Here is a 15,955-nt window from a genome sequence, read left to right on the forward strand (position 1 = left end):
TGCACCAAACAGAGTCTTAAAAGGGGGAACATCCTTTCTGGATGAAAGGTCTGAGCCTAGAGAAAGAAAGAAAATGCAGGATGAGATAAATGGAAAGGGAGGATTAAAGGGATATAGCCTGGCAGAAAAGCAAGGGAAGGGAGAGGAAAACAGGAAGGGGTGCTGAGCCAAGCTGAGGATGAAGATGGGGGGCTGGACAGGGGGAGGATGATGACAGGGCCCAGTGCTGTTGATGGGCAGAGCGATGGGAAGCGGATGGCCACACTGAGGAGAGAAGGATCCACCAGCAAGGCAATTCCAGCCAAAACTGGGAAATGGGATGGGATGCGTTTGGTTCTTTAAGAACTGAGGGGGTTAAAAGAGAGAGCTCAGCCTGAACCTGAGAGGAGGAAAAGGGGGAGACTAGTAAGAAAAACAATGACCCCACAGGTCTGAAAAGAAGAACCTGCAGACTGAAAGAGAGGTGATGACAGAGAGTGCCTGGAATGGACCATTTAATGCTTTAAACCTGTGCCAAGCTGAGTAATGGGGGATTGAGCTTGTGATTTACCTGAACTCTGGGAGAGATTAGTCTCTGTATCATCAGCAGCATAAACAAACATTACTATTTTATAGTGATAATAAGTATTATTAATACTGAAAAGACCTAGTCGTGTGTAGTACTTTGTAGTTTACAAAGCATGTTCATGTAGATGATCTCATTGAACTCCCATGACAATCCGAGCACCCTTGCTTCCCACCTGGCAAAATTAGGCTTAAGTTCAGTCAAATGATTTACCTCCAGTCAGGAAGTTCCAGGTGGACCTGGGATTGGCACCTAGGTCTTCCTGTTCCCGCTCCAGGGTTCTTTGGGTAGGAATAAAACATAGCCTGTGCCTTTAACAGACTTATTACAGTTCAGGAGATCAAGAACAAAGGCATAGAAGATGATTACTCAGGGGAGTATATACTATACTCAAAAAAGAGTGGAGTTCAGAGGAAAGAGCAAATTTGGGGGCCGCTGGAAAAGGTCTGAGCTAACTGTAGACTGGATAGGAGAAAGGGACTATTTAAGCAAAGAAGCAAGGAAGCGGAGAACGCTCGGAGTGTGGGCTTTAGAGGGGTGCTTTACCTACCCAGTCCTTCCCCCCACCAGCTTAGCAGCTGCAAGTGCAATCATTTAACAAATACTTATGGTTGACATTGCCCTAAATGCTGAGGATCCAGTGGTGCACAAGATCTACATTCAAGAAATTTACTCCAAGTCTGAAAGTATCAGGGTTGCTTGTTGGGGGATGTCAACTGTTCTTTTGGAAAAGGGTGATGTTCTATTCTCAGAATGATGCTCTAATTCATCAGAGAAATGTAGGAGCTCCAGTTTTTCAAAACTTACTATTTTCTCAAATAGAAGAGGACTCTGTTTGCCTCTCCTTTGGCAGGTGATCAGAAAAGATCAGAGCTGAGAAGGGAAAAGGGAGCATTAAAAGTGGCTATTTCACAGCAGAGTCAAAGAAAAAAAGAAAAAGCGGGTTGTGTTTAGCACCTTACTCCACAATTTTATATTTACCCTCCCAACAACCAAGCTCCATTGTATATACTATGCACATATAGTAAAGAAAAAATGTGATATGGGAACACAGTGAGAGAGTCTGTGAAGTGCTGAAACAGCATACCTGGCAGCTGCTAAAACAAAACTTCAAAGATTTGGCTTCTTTGAAAAGCCATCAGGCAGGACCCCACCCACTCCCCCTGCTAGCCCACAGCTTCCCTGGGAGCTGGTACATGTAACCACTTCCGCATGTTTGGCTCTGTTCCCCAGGGCTATAGCAGCTCTATAAGCCAAGTCAGAACTGCCAGCCAAGCAGGTGGGGGGCTGGCGGCTAGGTAAGTGTAGGGAAGCAAGACCTCTCCCCAGTATCTAGTCATGAGCATATCTCAGAAAATAAAATGGTAATGCTAGGATCTGCTTTAAAAGTCCCTTCCTCTCAGCCAGCCCAGCTCTGATTGGTTAGACACTAGTAATTCAGAAGCTCTGAGCTGTTGAGATTCCCAAGGCATTAAAATATGCCCCTCCCAGTACCACAAATTAGTTTAAGAACAGCATCTGTGGTAAATCTCTGGATCTAAACAAAAGAAGCTTGACAGCTACAAAAGAGCCTAAGAGGATAATCAAGAATATGCCTTACTTTGTACTTTTTTTTTTTTTTTCCACTGACCAAGTTTGGGTCTCTACACATCTTTGAATCTTCTGGGACAACCTTTTTGTCCTGTACTGTCCAATATGGGAGCCACGAGCCACATGTGGCTTTTGAGTATTCGAAATGTGGCTAGTATGACTGAGGAATTGAACTTTTCATTTTATTTAATTTTAATTGATTTAAAAATTTAAAATCCACACGTGGCTTGTGGCTACCATGTTGGACGGCACTGATCTAGCCACTTATTCACCAAACATTTACTGAGCACTTTGTAGAAGAAAGTGTAAGGACATAATGATGTGTAAGACTCAGTCTCTGACCCTCAAAAGCTTACAATCTAATACAGGAGGTAAGACAAGTATACAAACAACAATAATACAAAGAGGAGTGGTATGTGTCATAGCAGAGGTAAACAGATATTAGAACTTGGAGCAGGGAGATGGTGGCCTGACATTATGCATTCCCCATACTAGCCACCCAGGAAGGGGATGCCAGTACAGTCGTCCCTTGGTATGTGCAAGGGATTGGTTCCAGGACCCCCGTGGATACCAAAATCCAAGGATGCTCAAGTCCCTTATATAAAATGGCACAGTATCTGCATATAACCTACACACATCCTCCCATATACTTTAAATCATCTCTAGATTACTTCTAATACCTAATATAATGTAAATGCTACGTAAACAGTTGCTGGACTATAGCAAATTCAAGTTTTGCTTTTTGGAACTTTCTGAAATTTTTTTTTCTAAATATTTTGATCCGTGGATGCAGACCTGTGGATACCGAGGGCCAACTATAAGTCTATCAAATAAAGGACAGTGAGGAGAGAGGAACTACTGTAGAGAACACCAAAAATCTGAAATATCACACATATTCAGTACACACCATGACTTACTGGTCAACCAATGTTAAAAGGCTGGAGTAAAGAGATAGTCATCCTATACTGACTGGGCTGTTTAAGCACCTTCTAGGAGTGGCTCTCAAGACTCCTGAGGGTTAGGTGGGGTGGGGAGAAGGAGGGTAAAAAGAACGGTCTCTGCCTTTTCCTCTTCTTCCACACCCTGCCTCTTCCAACAGCACGCCCCCGCCCCCCAAAATGCAAAGGGTCTTTTGCTTGTAGGGCACTTTCAATCTTGGATAACTAGAAAGAACTGAATAGGGTTCAAAGGAGAAGCAATAAGGACCTGATGACTTGGGAAGGCAGCTGTGTGAGCTCCACCTAGAGGGGTGGGATAGGGAGGGTGGGAGGGAGACGCAAGAGGGAGGAGATATGGGGATAAATGTATATGTATAGCTGATTCACTGTGTGATACAGCAGAAACTAACACACCATTGTAAAGCAATTATACTCCAATAAAGATGTTAAAAAATAAAAATAATAAAAATAAAAAAGGAAAAAAAAAACTTCAGTGGAGAAGAAACAGGGCTTTTTTCTCTAGTTTTCAGATCACTAGGATAGGAAGAGCCACAAAAATTCATTCTCTAGGAATTAAAGCTGTGCATTTAGCCAGAGCCTCCTCTGAGTTACATCTTTTAGGAACATGAGTCCAGGGGATGAAGAACAGAAGGAAGAGAAAGCCTAATGACATCTGCTTGGGATGTCATCAGGGAAGGTTGCAGAAAGGCTGAGCTGAGCTGAGCCCTGTAGGAGAACAGGGTTTGAACATGTAAACATACAGGTGAGGAGCAGGGGGTCTGTTCATTCCCTCATTCTTTTACTTAATATTTGTTCTTTATGTTTAAGTGTCTGCTGTTTACCAAGGCACTGGGATACAACAGTGAATAAGACAACTTACACTTTCGTGAAGTAATTACAGTAAATTAATAGGATAAGTGCTACAGAATGGTATAAGGATGTAGTGATGGGAAAATGTACTATTTTTGATCCATGGAGTTTGGCTGGAACTAAATGTGTGAAGAATAAAACTGGAAAGGTAGATTGGGGCCAAATACAGATATTCACCTGGAAAATCAGGCCAAGTTATTTTTTGTTTTTGTGGTACATTAGAAGGTCTTTTTATTTCTTCCTTAAAAATTTTGTTTTAATTATCAAAATTAACAAAATATCAACAAAGAAAATCTTTAGAATAAATAAGACAAATGAGAAAGACTTAGCCATGAAAGGTAGAATTGTACCATATTCCCAAGATGTATTCTCCAATTTATCTTTATCAGCAATAAAGTCGGTATTTTGCTATCTTTGATATTTTTCTATAATTTCTCATTTAGTTGTGGAGGCAAGACCTGGAGACAAGTAGAAAGTATGACTAATGATGCTTCATAAGCCTCCAACATCAATTTCTAGACCTTTTAGTTGTATGAACTGAAAAATCGCCTTTACAGTTAGGATCCAGCATGATTTCAGCTTCTATCACTTAAAACTCAAAAGTGTTTTGGGACTTCCCTGGTGGCACAGTGGCTAAGAATCCGCCTGCCAATGCAGGGGAAACGGGTTCAAGCCCTGGTCGGGGAAGATCCCACATGCCGCGGAGCAACTAAGCTCGTGCGCCACAACTACTGAAGCCCGCGCGCCTCAACTACTGAAGCCCGCGCGCCTAGAGCCCGCGCTCTGCAACAAGAGAAGCCACTGCAACGAGAAGCCCGTGCATCGCAACGAAGAGGAGCCCCCGCTCGCCACAGCTAGAGAAAAGCCCGCACACAGCAACGAGGACCCAACGCAGCCAAAAATAAAATATAAATAAATAAATTTACAAAAAACCCCCCCAAAACTCAAAGTGTTTTGACTAATACATTTTATCAGCTGGACTGGTTCCCATTCACTCTCCCTTGAAAATGCCTTAAACACCTTGTACATTAGCTCTCTTTTTCTTCCTCTCCTTTTCTGCAGGAGTCTGCAGCCTATATACAATCTAGGATGTATTTAAACTCTACCTTAAACCCTTCCTCTGCAGAGCCTTAGATTTCCACCCTTCTTTAGTACCTTTTCTGAACTGCGAGCTCCACTGAGTCCATATGCCCCCCCTTTAATCACTCGCTCTATATTTCACACGCCAAAAATAAGCAAACTTCCAGGGCAGTATTCTCTAGACCGCCCTGCTGAGTGTCAGCTCTAACTTACAGGACTGTGGAGCACGTTTCTTGATCCTCTCCTAGATCCTCGCAAAGCACGGAGCACAAAGTAAGTGTGCAGTTACCTCTTGATTGATTAATTTTAGCCTCTCTGCCTACCCAAGCCCCAGCTGCCCTTCCAGAGTCAGCTCACACACCTTTCTTTTCCGTGAAGGTTTTGCCACTTTCTCCAGTCAGAGTGATCAATTTCTCCTCTGAACTTGTACCACTTAACAGCATAATCCTCTTCGTCAACAATTAAGTACATATTGCCTTACAATACTTGCATTAGTAACTTAAGTGACTATCAACTTTCCTCCAGACAGAGTGAGACCCTGTCTATTACCTCCTTCAGAGTGAGCCCCAAGCCTTGCATTTAGGAGATATTCAGTAACATGCTAACTTTTTTAGGATAACATTGTTTTAACAACTACCAGATGAAGCCATTTTCCAGCTGGAACATTCCTTATTACCAGTTTCACCTTTCTTCTTTTTCAAGTATTTCAATATACTAAATATTTGGTGAAGAAGGTAAAAAAACTCTTAGGGTCTTGTATTTCAAATGTCAGTGTTGGGTTCAAGCAGCTAGCAAGATATTTGAGAATACAAATAATATAGACAGATTTTTTCATCTGCTCAGTTTTGCTTGGTGCAACCCAGTTTCACAAGAACATAATTTGATTTCCTGTAGCCTTTAGGTACAACCTATTTATTACCCACCCCCCTTATGGTTTCCTTACCTGTGGTGCCAGAGAGCCTAATTTTCTCATCTTAAGCCTTCTAGATTATAGTCACATTACTGAGATGCACCCATATTTCATTTTCATTACAGAAAGATAGTAAAACTTCTTTTAAAAAACCAGGCAAAACGTGGCATTGATTATTGACTTTGAAGCCAAATTAATACAAGTCTTAGCCTGATAATTCATGAAAGCCAAAAAACACCCCTTTATTGCCTCTGAAGCATAAGAATGGTCCAATTAGGACAAGAGTTCTACTGTTACTTGTTACTGACACGTGGGCCTGCCACATGATATGACATTTTGAATTCCTAAGCTCTCATATATTGCCTCTCTCACTCTAGCCCTACTCGCATTTCCCAAAGAACGCTTGGCTCCATGTTAAAATGTTACCTTTTAAGTTTAGCTTCTCTTATTTTTCCTTAGGAGCATTTTAATAGTTTATAATCAAAATTTTAATATATAGATCCTTACTTCACTATAAAAACAAATAATGTACACCTGAGCATTGTGATTAGGTATAACTGCTTTTGTCACCGTGATACGATATGACAGTGCACGTAAGTGATGGCCAGTTGTATCTGAACTCAGTGGTGTAGCAATACCGTATCCCAAGCAAGTCTAATTTTTTATGTTTTTCTCTTTTCTGAAAAGGGAACTAAGAGTTATCAGGAAACTACACCAAAACCAGAACTTACACCAAAATTTTGCTCCTCAAAAGGGCTGCAGGGACGAGAGAACCTGTACTCCTTTTCAGACCGTATGAGTCTATTGTTTTCTTTTATTAAAATATAGATACAGGAAGATTTTTTTCCTTTTAGCCTCTTAAATCCTAGGACTTAAAAAAAAAAAAAGCATTGATATTTTAGCTGTACTCGGTCAGTAATATATGCTGAGAGTCTTTCAGCAGAAAGATGGGCAGGAGGGCAGGATGAGGTCTTTAGCTAAAGGTTCAGTGAAGCCAGCTGGTTGTCCTAAATTTGTTGAGTCAACATTAAGTAAGCTTTAAAAATGGATCATCAGTGTTCCTCTACAAGAGTCAGAAAGAAAGATACAGTGTTTCTTCACCACTGTGGTTCTTTCCAAACTCTTTTAGGGCTGGTAAACAGCTATGTTGGAAAGATAGAAGATGACAGAAAAACCATGTGAGAATTAAACTGAATTATGAATTAAGTAACTGTGATAAAATTTCCTAATTCTAGAAAAGGAGTCTCACTCAGCTTGTACATGGATTTTTGTCATTCAGTCCTCTTAGAACCAAAATAATCATCAATTGCGGATGGATATCAAATTACAAAGTGAACAGCTAAATAAGACAGAGTCTTGCCTCTAACAATGACTCTGTGTGTATGTGTCCGAGTGTGCATGTGTGTGTGTTAATCCTGAGGAAATGTATATAAGGTAGTTTATCTTTAATGCTTTGAGACGGAGGGGAGAAGGCAAACGAAACTGGAAAAATGCTACACTGGCAAACCACAAAGCAAGCTGCATTTTATTCTGGCTTGCAGATAAGAAAAGATCCCCGTCTTCCACTCCTGATACTAGGCCCAAACATTCCCTAACTTACTTTGCCTAGGCCTTGGTATGATGTCCAGCCAGCGATCTCTGACACATTTCCAAAGTTTACCAACATTCCTTCAATAGGCAGAAGTCCAGTGATTCTGGCCTTGGTACAAACACCTACAGCACTCAGCTCTCTTGGTGAAGGAGGAACTGTAGAATCTGTCACAGAGCTTGAACTGACACAGAGCATAACCCTTGAGAGGTTATGTGTCTGGCTGAGTGAGAAAAGAAGCAGAGGAATTTCAGATAGAAGTTCAGGCCTTTATCACCCGTGTGCCAGAGAAGCGTTTTTCTCAAGGGGAAGGAGTGGTTAAGAGCTAAGACTCAGGAGGAAGGAGGTCAGGTAAACTTTGTTTTATGGGAAGGAAGGAGGATGAGAGAAATAGCCCTTCTACATAACTCTGAACAAGAAAGAGTTTCTTTTTGTTTTTAGGCCCCCCAAAAGTGGTTTCTTTTTGTGATTGTGCTCTTTGGCTAGAGAGTGTTGTTTATATAACAGGATAAAGTACAAAATTATAAGCTCCAAACTCCTCCAGAGGAAAGCTCTCCCAAAGCTCGACCCCCAGGATGGATGGAAAATATGAGTGTTTACTGGCTGGAACATTGAGCCGCAATGGAAATTTCAACATTCAGAAGAAGATAGCAGAGAGGAAGGGCCTGTTAAGTAGAAAGAAGTCACCCTTCAACAAAGGGGTCAAAGAAAAGGAAGAGTCTCCTGTGGGCCCCACTCTGATGGCCCTTCCTCAGCTGGAAAGGCTACATCTCTGCGATCCAGCTCCAGGAGTGCACTGCATATGGCTGATGGCCAGTTTCCTCTAAACCAGATACTAAAACACGGAGTGTAGCAATCCCACATCCCAAGCAAGTCCAATTTTAAGTTTCTCCTTTTTTTTTTTTTTCCTGGAAAGGGAACTAAGTGGTATCAAGAACCTACACCAAAACCAGGCACTATACTGGTTACTTTCACATGCACAACTCTACTAAATCTTATAACAACTTAATGAGGTAGGTATTATTATCTGCACTTTTAAGCAGATGGGGAAACTGTGGCTCAGAGAAGCTAGGCAATTCGCACAAGGTCATACACTCAGTAAGGCAAACCCTGAAGTCCCTTCTCTTTTCACTATACCCTGCCATCTTCCCAACAGGGCTTGATGGCCTCCTTTCCTATAAAGTAAACATACTGGGCTTCCCTGGTGGCGCAGTGATTGAGAGTCCGCCTGCCGGTGCAGGGGACATGGGTTCGTGCCCCGGTCCGTGAAGATCCCACATGCCGCGCAACGGCTGGGCCCGTGAGCCATGGCCGCTGAGCCTGCGTGTCTGGAGCTTGTGCTCCACAACAGGAGAGGCCACAACAGTGAGAGGCCCGCGTACCGCAAAAAATAAATAAATAAATAAATAAAGTAAACATACTTTTAAAGAAATAGAAACATTTAAAGGACTAGTTTCAGAATAATTCCCCTAAACAGAGGAAGAAAATGGAAACAAAGCCTTAGCATTTTGGTTGCTGAATAATTTTTGCAGAACTATGGGGCTCTCTTTTAAAACCTCACACACTCCTCCTCCTATTCTCTTTTTATTGTGGTTAAAAAAAAAAGTATAACTTTAAATTTACCATCTTAACCATTTTTATGACTACAGTTCCGTAGTGATAAGTACTGTCACACTGTTGTGCAACAGTTCTCTAGAACTTTTTCATCTTGCAAGTTTGAAACTCTATAGCCGTTAAACGCTAATTCCCCCTCCTCTATTCCCCCAGCCCTTGGCAACCACCTTTCTGCTTTCTGTTTCTACAATTTAGACGACTTTAGATACTTCATAGGAGTGGAATCATACAGTATTGGTCCTTTTGTGACTGGCTCCTTTCACTTAGCATTATGTCCTCAAGGTTCAGCCATGTTGTAGCCGGTGACAGGGTTAAATCCTTACACCCTCTTCTTGATTCTCTTTCTTCTAATTGCCTGGGTCACACAACTTAAATCTTTTTGTTATATGCTGCCCAACACTGTTTCCTAACTGTTCCATGTGTATGTGGCTCCTTCTCGTTGTTAGACGGTAACCTCTTAGTGATCCAACACCAGGTCTTCAAAGTCTTTTCGACTCTACCCAGCGCTCAGCACTACGCCGAGAGCATAGAAGATACATCCTGGACAGTAAACTCTGGGAGACTGGGGACGATTCTGTCTTATTTGTCGCTACTCCCAGCAGCTAACACAATGCCTCACACATAGAAAATGAACAGAACATGTTTTATTAAAGACAATAAACTCAATATTTCTGAGAACTGAAAATGAAAAGATGGGAAGTCAGGGTCCTGAATCTCCAGCAACATTCGTGAGAAATAATCTAGGACTTTCCCGGTGGCGCAGTGGTTAAGAATCCGCCTGCCAATGCAGGGGACACAGGTTCGAGCCCTGGTCCGGGAAGATCCCACATGCCGTGGAGCGACTAAGCCCGTGCACCACAACTACTGAGCCTGTGCTCTAGAGCCCGCGAGCCACAACTACTGAAGCCTGCACGCCTAGAGCCCGTGCTCTGCAACAAGAGAAGCCACTGCAGTGCGAAGCCCATGCACCGCAATGAAGAGTAGCCCCCGCTCGCCGCAACTAGAGAAAGCCTGCGCTCGGCAACGAAGACCCAATGCAGCCAAAAATAAATAAATAAAAAAATAAGTATTTTTTTAAAAAAAGAAATAATCTAAAACAAGGGAGAAAAGTATTAGTTAAACTGGTATCAGAATCTCTGAAAATCTGTTTCAAAAAATTATGTAAAGAAAGGTACCAGACTATAATTTATTACTAAAGAGTAAGAGGGCAGAGGAACAAGGTGACATGAAATATCACCCAATTTTCCAAGATTTGGGGCTTCATCGTATTCCATTCCCCAGTACAGAATTTAAAGTTCTGACATACAGCTGTTTTCCAGAGTAGAGGCTACCAGGCCACACAGCCTAGGCCCACGATGTCTTGCCCCGTCACAAAAAGAAGGAACAAACTCATGACTGTGCCTTCAACCTCCCTCACCTTTAACATCGAGGAACAGATAAATCCCCAGGTTGCATGTGTGAAAAAACCAGAGATGGATAAAAATAATTCAATGACAAATGCTGGAAAAACATACAAAGGGGCAGAAGCCAGACATTCGTGGGATTCCCTGACAGCTCGATCCACGAGGAAGGGCTGGACTGGAAAAAAACAGAGCCTCAGGTTCCTGCCAAGCCGTCTGAGGCCCTGTCCTTCCCAAATCATTCCAAGCAGCAGCCAGAACTTTACAGTAACCCTTCCAGGTCTCCCAAAGAAAGATGCTCTCCTCACCTAGAAAATGCTCCTCCCTGACATGGTCCAGTTCTGTGCAAGGCTGGTGGTAATGAGGAGATGCCTCTGCACATCAATCTCAGCTCCTAACAATTCCCCAGGTACCCAGAAAAATAGAGAATTAAAAGGCAGCTTGAAAAACCCGACCCATTTCATTGGCTAAAGAAAAGCTTAGTACCCAGGTATCAGCATCTAGAAATCAAATACAATCCCTTTAAGAAAAAAGAGGTCGCGGACATTCGGTACCTGCATCCTGGAGGCCAGATTGTATAATTCTCAATTGGCCTTGCTCGAAGGCACACCTCAGGCTTCTAAACATGTGACTGTATTTGGCCCTGACTACATTCTCTTCTGGAGAATGGCCTGCAATTAATCTCACTTATTACCTCTGAAAAGTAACAACAGAGGAATGGCTGGCCAAGTCCAACTCCGAGTGTCTAGGGAACTGCAAGCTCCACGGCCAGGCCTCAGACTGTCTGGGCAAGGCGTGGGCTCTCTGCCTTCCTCTCCCACAACAAAGCTCCAACAGGGACTCCAGACAGACCAAAGGAACCGAGGGATTTGAGGAGCTGGGCTGAGCTCACACTGACCCAATGGGAGACGACAGCCCTGGGCTACATTTGGGGTGGTTTCAAAGCAGCGGGGGAAGAACAAGGTTGTCTGGTGAAAACTTGTGTGATCCATAAAATTGAGAACAATAGCAACGCCACAGGGAAATGAAAAATAACACTATTTGCTGAGTTCTTGTGAGTCACCAGTTTTCATTCCTGTGGCTACCAAGTCACTGAATCCTCCAAGATGCAGATGAAAAGTACAGCCAGCATTGGATTCTCTTTACATCTTTTTACTGTTTACAGGGCAGCCCCTGGTTGAGTGAATTATTAGAGTTTATCAGCACTGGAATCCACTGATGCTTTTGTAGATGTACAAGTAAGAGGACATGTTATTTACTTAGCACCCACTTCCAGGGAGATCAAAGTGCTTTAAGAACAACCTAAAAGCTCCCAAAACAGGCCAGTTTATACATAAGTATGCTTATCCAATAAAAAGATTAAATGAATAGTTTAGGGTCACTTAGTGTAAAAATCAGTAATAAAACTCACATCTCTAAGCTACTAATCCCTTATTCATTAAACTTAGTCACCCTTACTACTAAGGAAGGAACAACAAGAGACTAAATAAATATCCTCAAAACAGTGACTTACCAGGTAAATAAAGAAACTGGGGCATGGGACAGAGCGAATGCCTGAGGGAGGTCTGGCTGGGGCCCATGTCATAGCCAGTTCTGAAAGGACCTCTGAGAATTCATTTAAGGCTCTTTAGGGTGGGTATCTCTGGGAATTCCACATGGAACTGGAACTCCCAAGCTGAGCTTGCAGGCTGTCATGGCAACCAGAGGTTGCGCGTTGTTGGGGGTTGGGGGGAAGGGAGATTTTCCAGGGCTACCCTGGACTAGAATGGGGCCTGAGAACTGACCCTCTAGCTTGAAGAGTAGGTGAAGAGACGGCTGTTATGGGTACAACTAACCCCCAAAGGGAAAGACCAGGGGGCTTTGCAGGGGCTACTTCCTGGTGCCAGTGGTTCTGAAGTCGATCGTATCATGTGGCATTCTACCACAGCCCATGAGCACAGTCTGGCTGGGAGAAGGTCACTCACAGCACTGCACCCTAGGTCCTGCCTCTGACCTTGATGGACCCCTTCATCTTTCTGTGGCTCGGCATTAACAGGTGTCACCAAGAGAAGGCTCAAAACCCAGCCATAATTTTTATTCCAAACACAAGTATGAAAAATGCTAAAACTCAGGACTTCCCTGGCAGTCCAGTGGTTAAGAATCCGAGCTTCCACTGCAGGGGGCACGGGTTTGATCCCTGGTTGGGGATCTCATCATCCCGCATGCCCTGTGGTGCAGCCAAAAAAAAAAAAGCTAAAACTATTTTTCCAAAATGTACAGTCTTGACATTTTGCTTACCGTATGGAAGACGGTTGCAGCCTTGTCATATAGACAATATATCCAAGATTGCAGAGAAAGTGTTTTCCATAGAAACAAGCCTCTGATTGTAAAATGAAAATGGAATATTTGGAAATATTTTATATGGAAAATAAAGCTCTGTGGTATAAACAGAATTTCTTTTTTACGACTTATGTTTTAGGAATGCGGTTACTCTGGAATCATAAATCACCAAAGGACAGATTTCTCCTATGAAGAGAATAGTGTGGGAGGATGTCCTGTCTTCAAAAGTCCTGCCTCTTGGTCTTCAACTCTTCATAATTCTAAATTGAGATGATTCTTTTCACCCTTGACCACAATGATCACTGGTATGAAAGACACCGTACCAGAGCATGATGTAATGCGCTTATGTTTATCTTGCTTCCTGGGCAGAGTCTCTGCTTCCCAAATTAGTTCCTTAAGTAATCATTCTAACACCAACAGATACTTGAACAACAGTTAGGTATTTCCTCCATGCCCAAGCCTTCAGTCACCCCTCCAACCTCAGGGCAGGGCAGCATCCAAAGAGGTGGCTGGTTGGCAGAGGCTGATGTGCTGGCCTGGGGTAGGGAGCTGGTGGGACACCTGTGGCACAGTGTCTTTATTTGGAGGGAACAATATCTCAGCTGGTTGGAATACTTCATTGTAACAGTCACATTCCATTCTAGCTCATCTGACTCAGGGACAGATGCAATTAAACCCATATTTAATAGCCACTAAAGCAAGATGTACTGGGAATCTGTTTCTTCTTACGTTTTTTATACAGGGGAACTTGAAATACAGATCGAGACTAGAATCCAATACAGTGGTTTCTTTTTTAAATCAGAAGTTGCTGACGTTATGGCCAGAATCTATTTGGATCTATCCTCTGCCACTTTGCTCAACTACATAAAGGGAATTTCCTTCCCACTTTCCAAATGAACATTGTCCAGGGAGGCTGTTTGAGTTTAATTAGATAACCTACATAAAAACATATAAAATATGTGCTTCAAAAGAAAAGAGTCCAAAGTTACTGAAACACAATGTAATACAAGGTATAAAAAAAGAATTAGGAGACAAGGAGAAAATGTCAAAAGTCAATACACAAAAATGTTGACTGTGAGCGAGGATTAAGCATAGTATAAATTCTTGCTCTTTCACCCAGAAGTGAACTTGCTGAACTGTATTAGAAATTTCCTTTTCATTTGATTTGCCCACAAACTGTCTTACAAGTGAAATGAGGCCCTATATTCAAGCACCAGAGGATTAGGACATGAGGGGAAAGGCACTTGTCTTGCTGGTGCCTGTGCAGGGAACTCAAAGTGAGAATGACTTGCTTAGGATCCAGGCTGCCCCTGTGTGACCCAAATGCCGGCTCCATGGCCCTTGACATACCTGCTTCCAGGAGGGGCGGAGTGGCTCTCAGGAGCTTGGGGGTCTGACTGTATTGACCATGTTGGGCCACTAGGACTGATGACAGGCCGAAGTGTGTGGGGAGTTGAAGCACTGCTTCCGTTTATGACGCCACTTGCCAAATTCAGGTTTGTTACCTAGAAATGAAGTGAGGGAAATAACCTGATTTTACAGAGTTTTAGAAAAGTATCATTAAAATCATAATGGGGAAAATCATGTACAGCCCAGGAGATGCTGACCCACCTGAGCTTAAACAGTGGTTGCCACAAAGGCACTCATTAAAGGCTGGCTTCTGTGAACATCCAAGAGCACAGGTGAGGGTGGCTAGTGTCAATATAAATTAACGAGTATTTATTCTGCCCCTACTATGTGCAAAGCACCATACTATGCGAGGTGCTGTGAAATACAAAGATTAATAACAAAAACAGCAAGTACTTACTGAGTATTTACTCTGTGTCACACAAGGTTCTAAGAATTAGGCAAACTACTTAGTCCTTTCTGACCCTTGTGTCATATGAAAGTTCTAAACGCTCGATAAATTTTAGTGTAAATAATAACTATTATTAATAAATAATAATTTATAATATTTAATAATATTTATTATTTATTTATTAATAATAAATAATTACTGTATAAAGAACTCACTGATTTAGAAAAAAGATGCACAGGCAATAGAAAAATGGGCACCGACTTCAATAAACAATTTACAAAAATGGAATATAATTAGCCAATTAAACAATTAAAACTAGTCATTTCCACTGTCAATCAAAGAAATGTAAATTATAAGATAACACTTTCATATGTTACACTGACATAAATAATAACCAAAAATATAGTACCCTAACCATGGCAAAGGTGATATTAGATATGTACTTACACTATTTATGATACTATTAATTGGTACAATCTTTCTACAAATAAATTTGTCAATATATTATTAAAAGTATCAAAATATTTGTACACTTTGATGTTACACTCTAACTTATAGGAACTACGCTAAAAACACAACTGCAGATCATTAATGAGGTGAGTATTATAATAGCAGTTACCATGTAGCAGCACTTACAATGTGCCAAGCTCTGTATAAACGAGTATATTACATGCATCTCATTCAAACTGTCATAATGCTATTGGCAAGTACTATTATAATCCCCACTTTACAAAGAAGGAAACTGAGGCCTAGGAATAAATGGCAGAACCAGGATCTGAACCATAGTCTTTGAAACTCCAAATCGCATGTTCTTACTCACTACACTATGCTGTGAATAGAAATTGAAAACAAGCATTGATTTTAATACTGAAAAAGGAAAGATCTAAATGGCTGAGAGTATTTAAATAAATTATGTTAAATAAATATGTTAAAAAAATTTTGCTCTAAACATATAAGGGCATATTATGTAGCCATTAGAATTTTTTTGGAGAATACTTAGCAATATAGTAACATGCTGATATCTCAAGTTAAAAAACAAATCACAATATGAAACTATACAGAGGGCAGAAGCAATTTCCTTAAATGAACACATACACAGACACAAACTCTAAAGGGCATGTATTACTTTTATAATCTAAAAGAAAAAAATGTAAGTTATTATGAAAAATACAGGTGCGAGGTGATAACCTTAAAACCTGGCTGGAAAGAGTGGAATCAGAAAAGAAAGGATGGTTCAAGAAGCATTTCCAATGAGATGTACAGGGGATGCTGAAAAGAGGGGG

The 15,955-nt window shown here is 41.7% G+C and overlaps 1 protein-coding gene across 5 annotated transcripts in view; it reads right to left on the bottom strand.

Moving 5' to 3' along the window:
• Positions 1 to 15,955, bottom strand: part of TTLL5 (tubulin tyrosine ligase like 5) — a gene marked incomplete at its 3' end in the record, with an annotated part of 304,702 nt that overhangs the window by 131,846 nt on the left and 156,901 nt on the right. For all 5 annotated transcript variants that reach the window (XM_082648276.1, XM_082648272.1, XM_082648275.1 and 2 more), the window contains one exon: positions 14,225 to 14,379. In XM_082648276.1, coding sequence (XP_082504402.1) covers positions 14,225 to 14,379 — 155 coding nt within the window. The remainder of the gene's footprint in view (positions 1 to 14,224; positions 14,380 to 15,955) is intronic.

Source organism: Grampus griseus, assembly GCF_964374135.1.
Source record: "Grampus griseus genome assembly, chromosome: 2".
In the NCBI taxonomy this organism is placed as follows: Eukaryota; Metazoa; Chordata; class Mammalia; order Artiodactyla; family Delphinidae; genus Grampus; species Grampus griseus.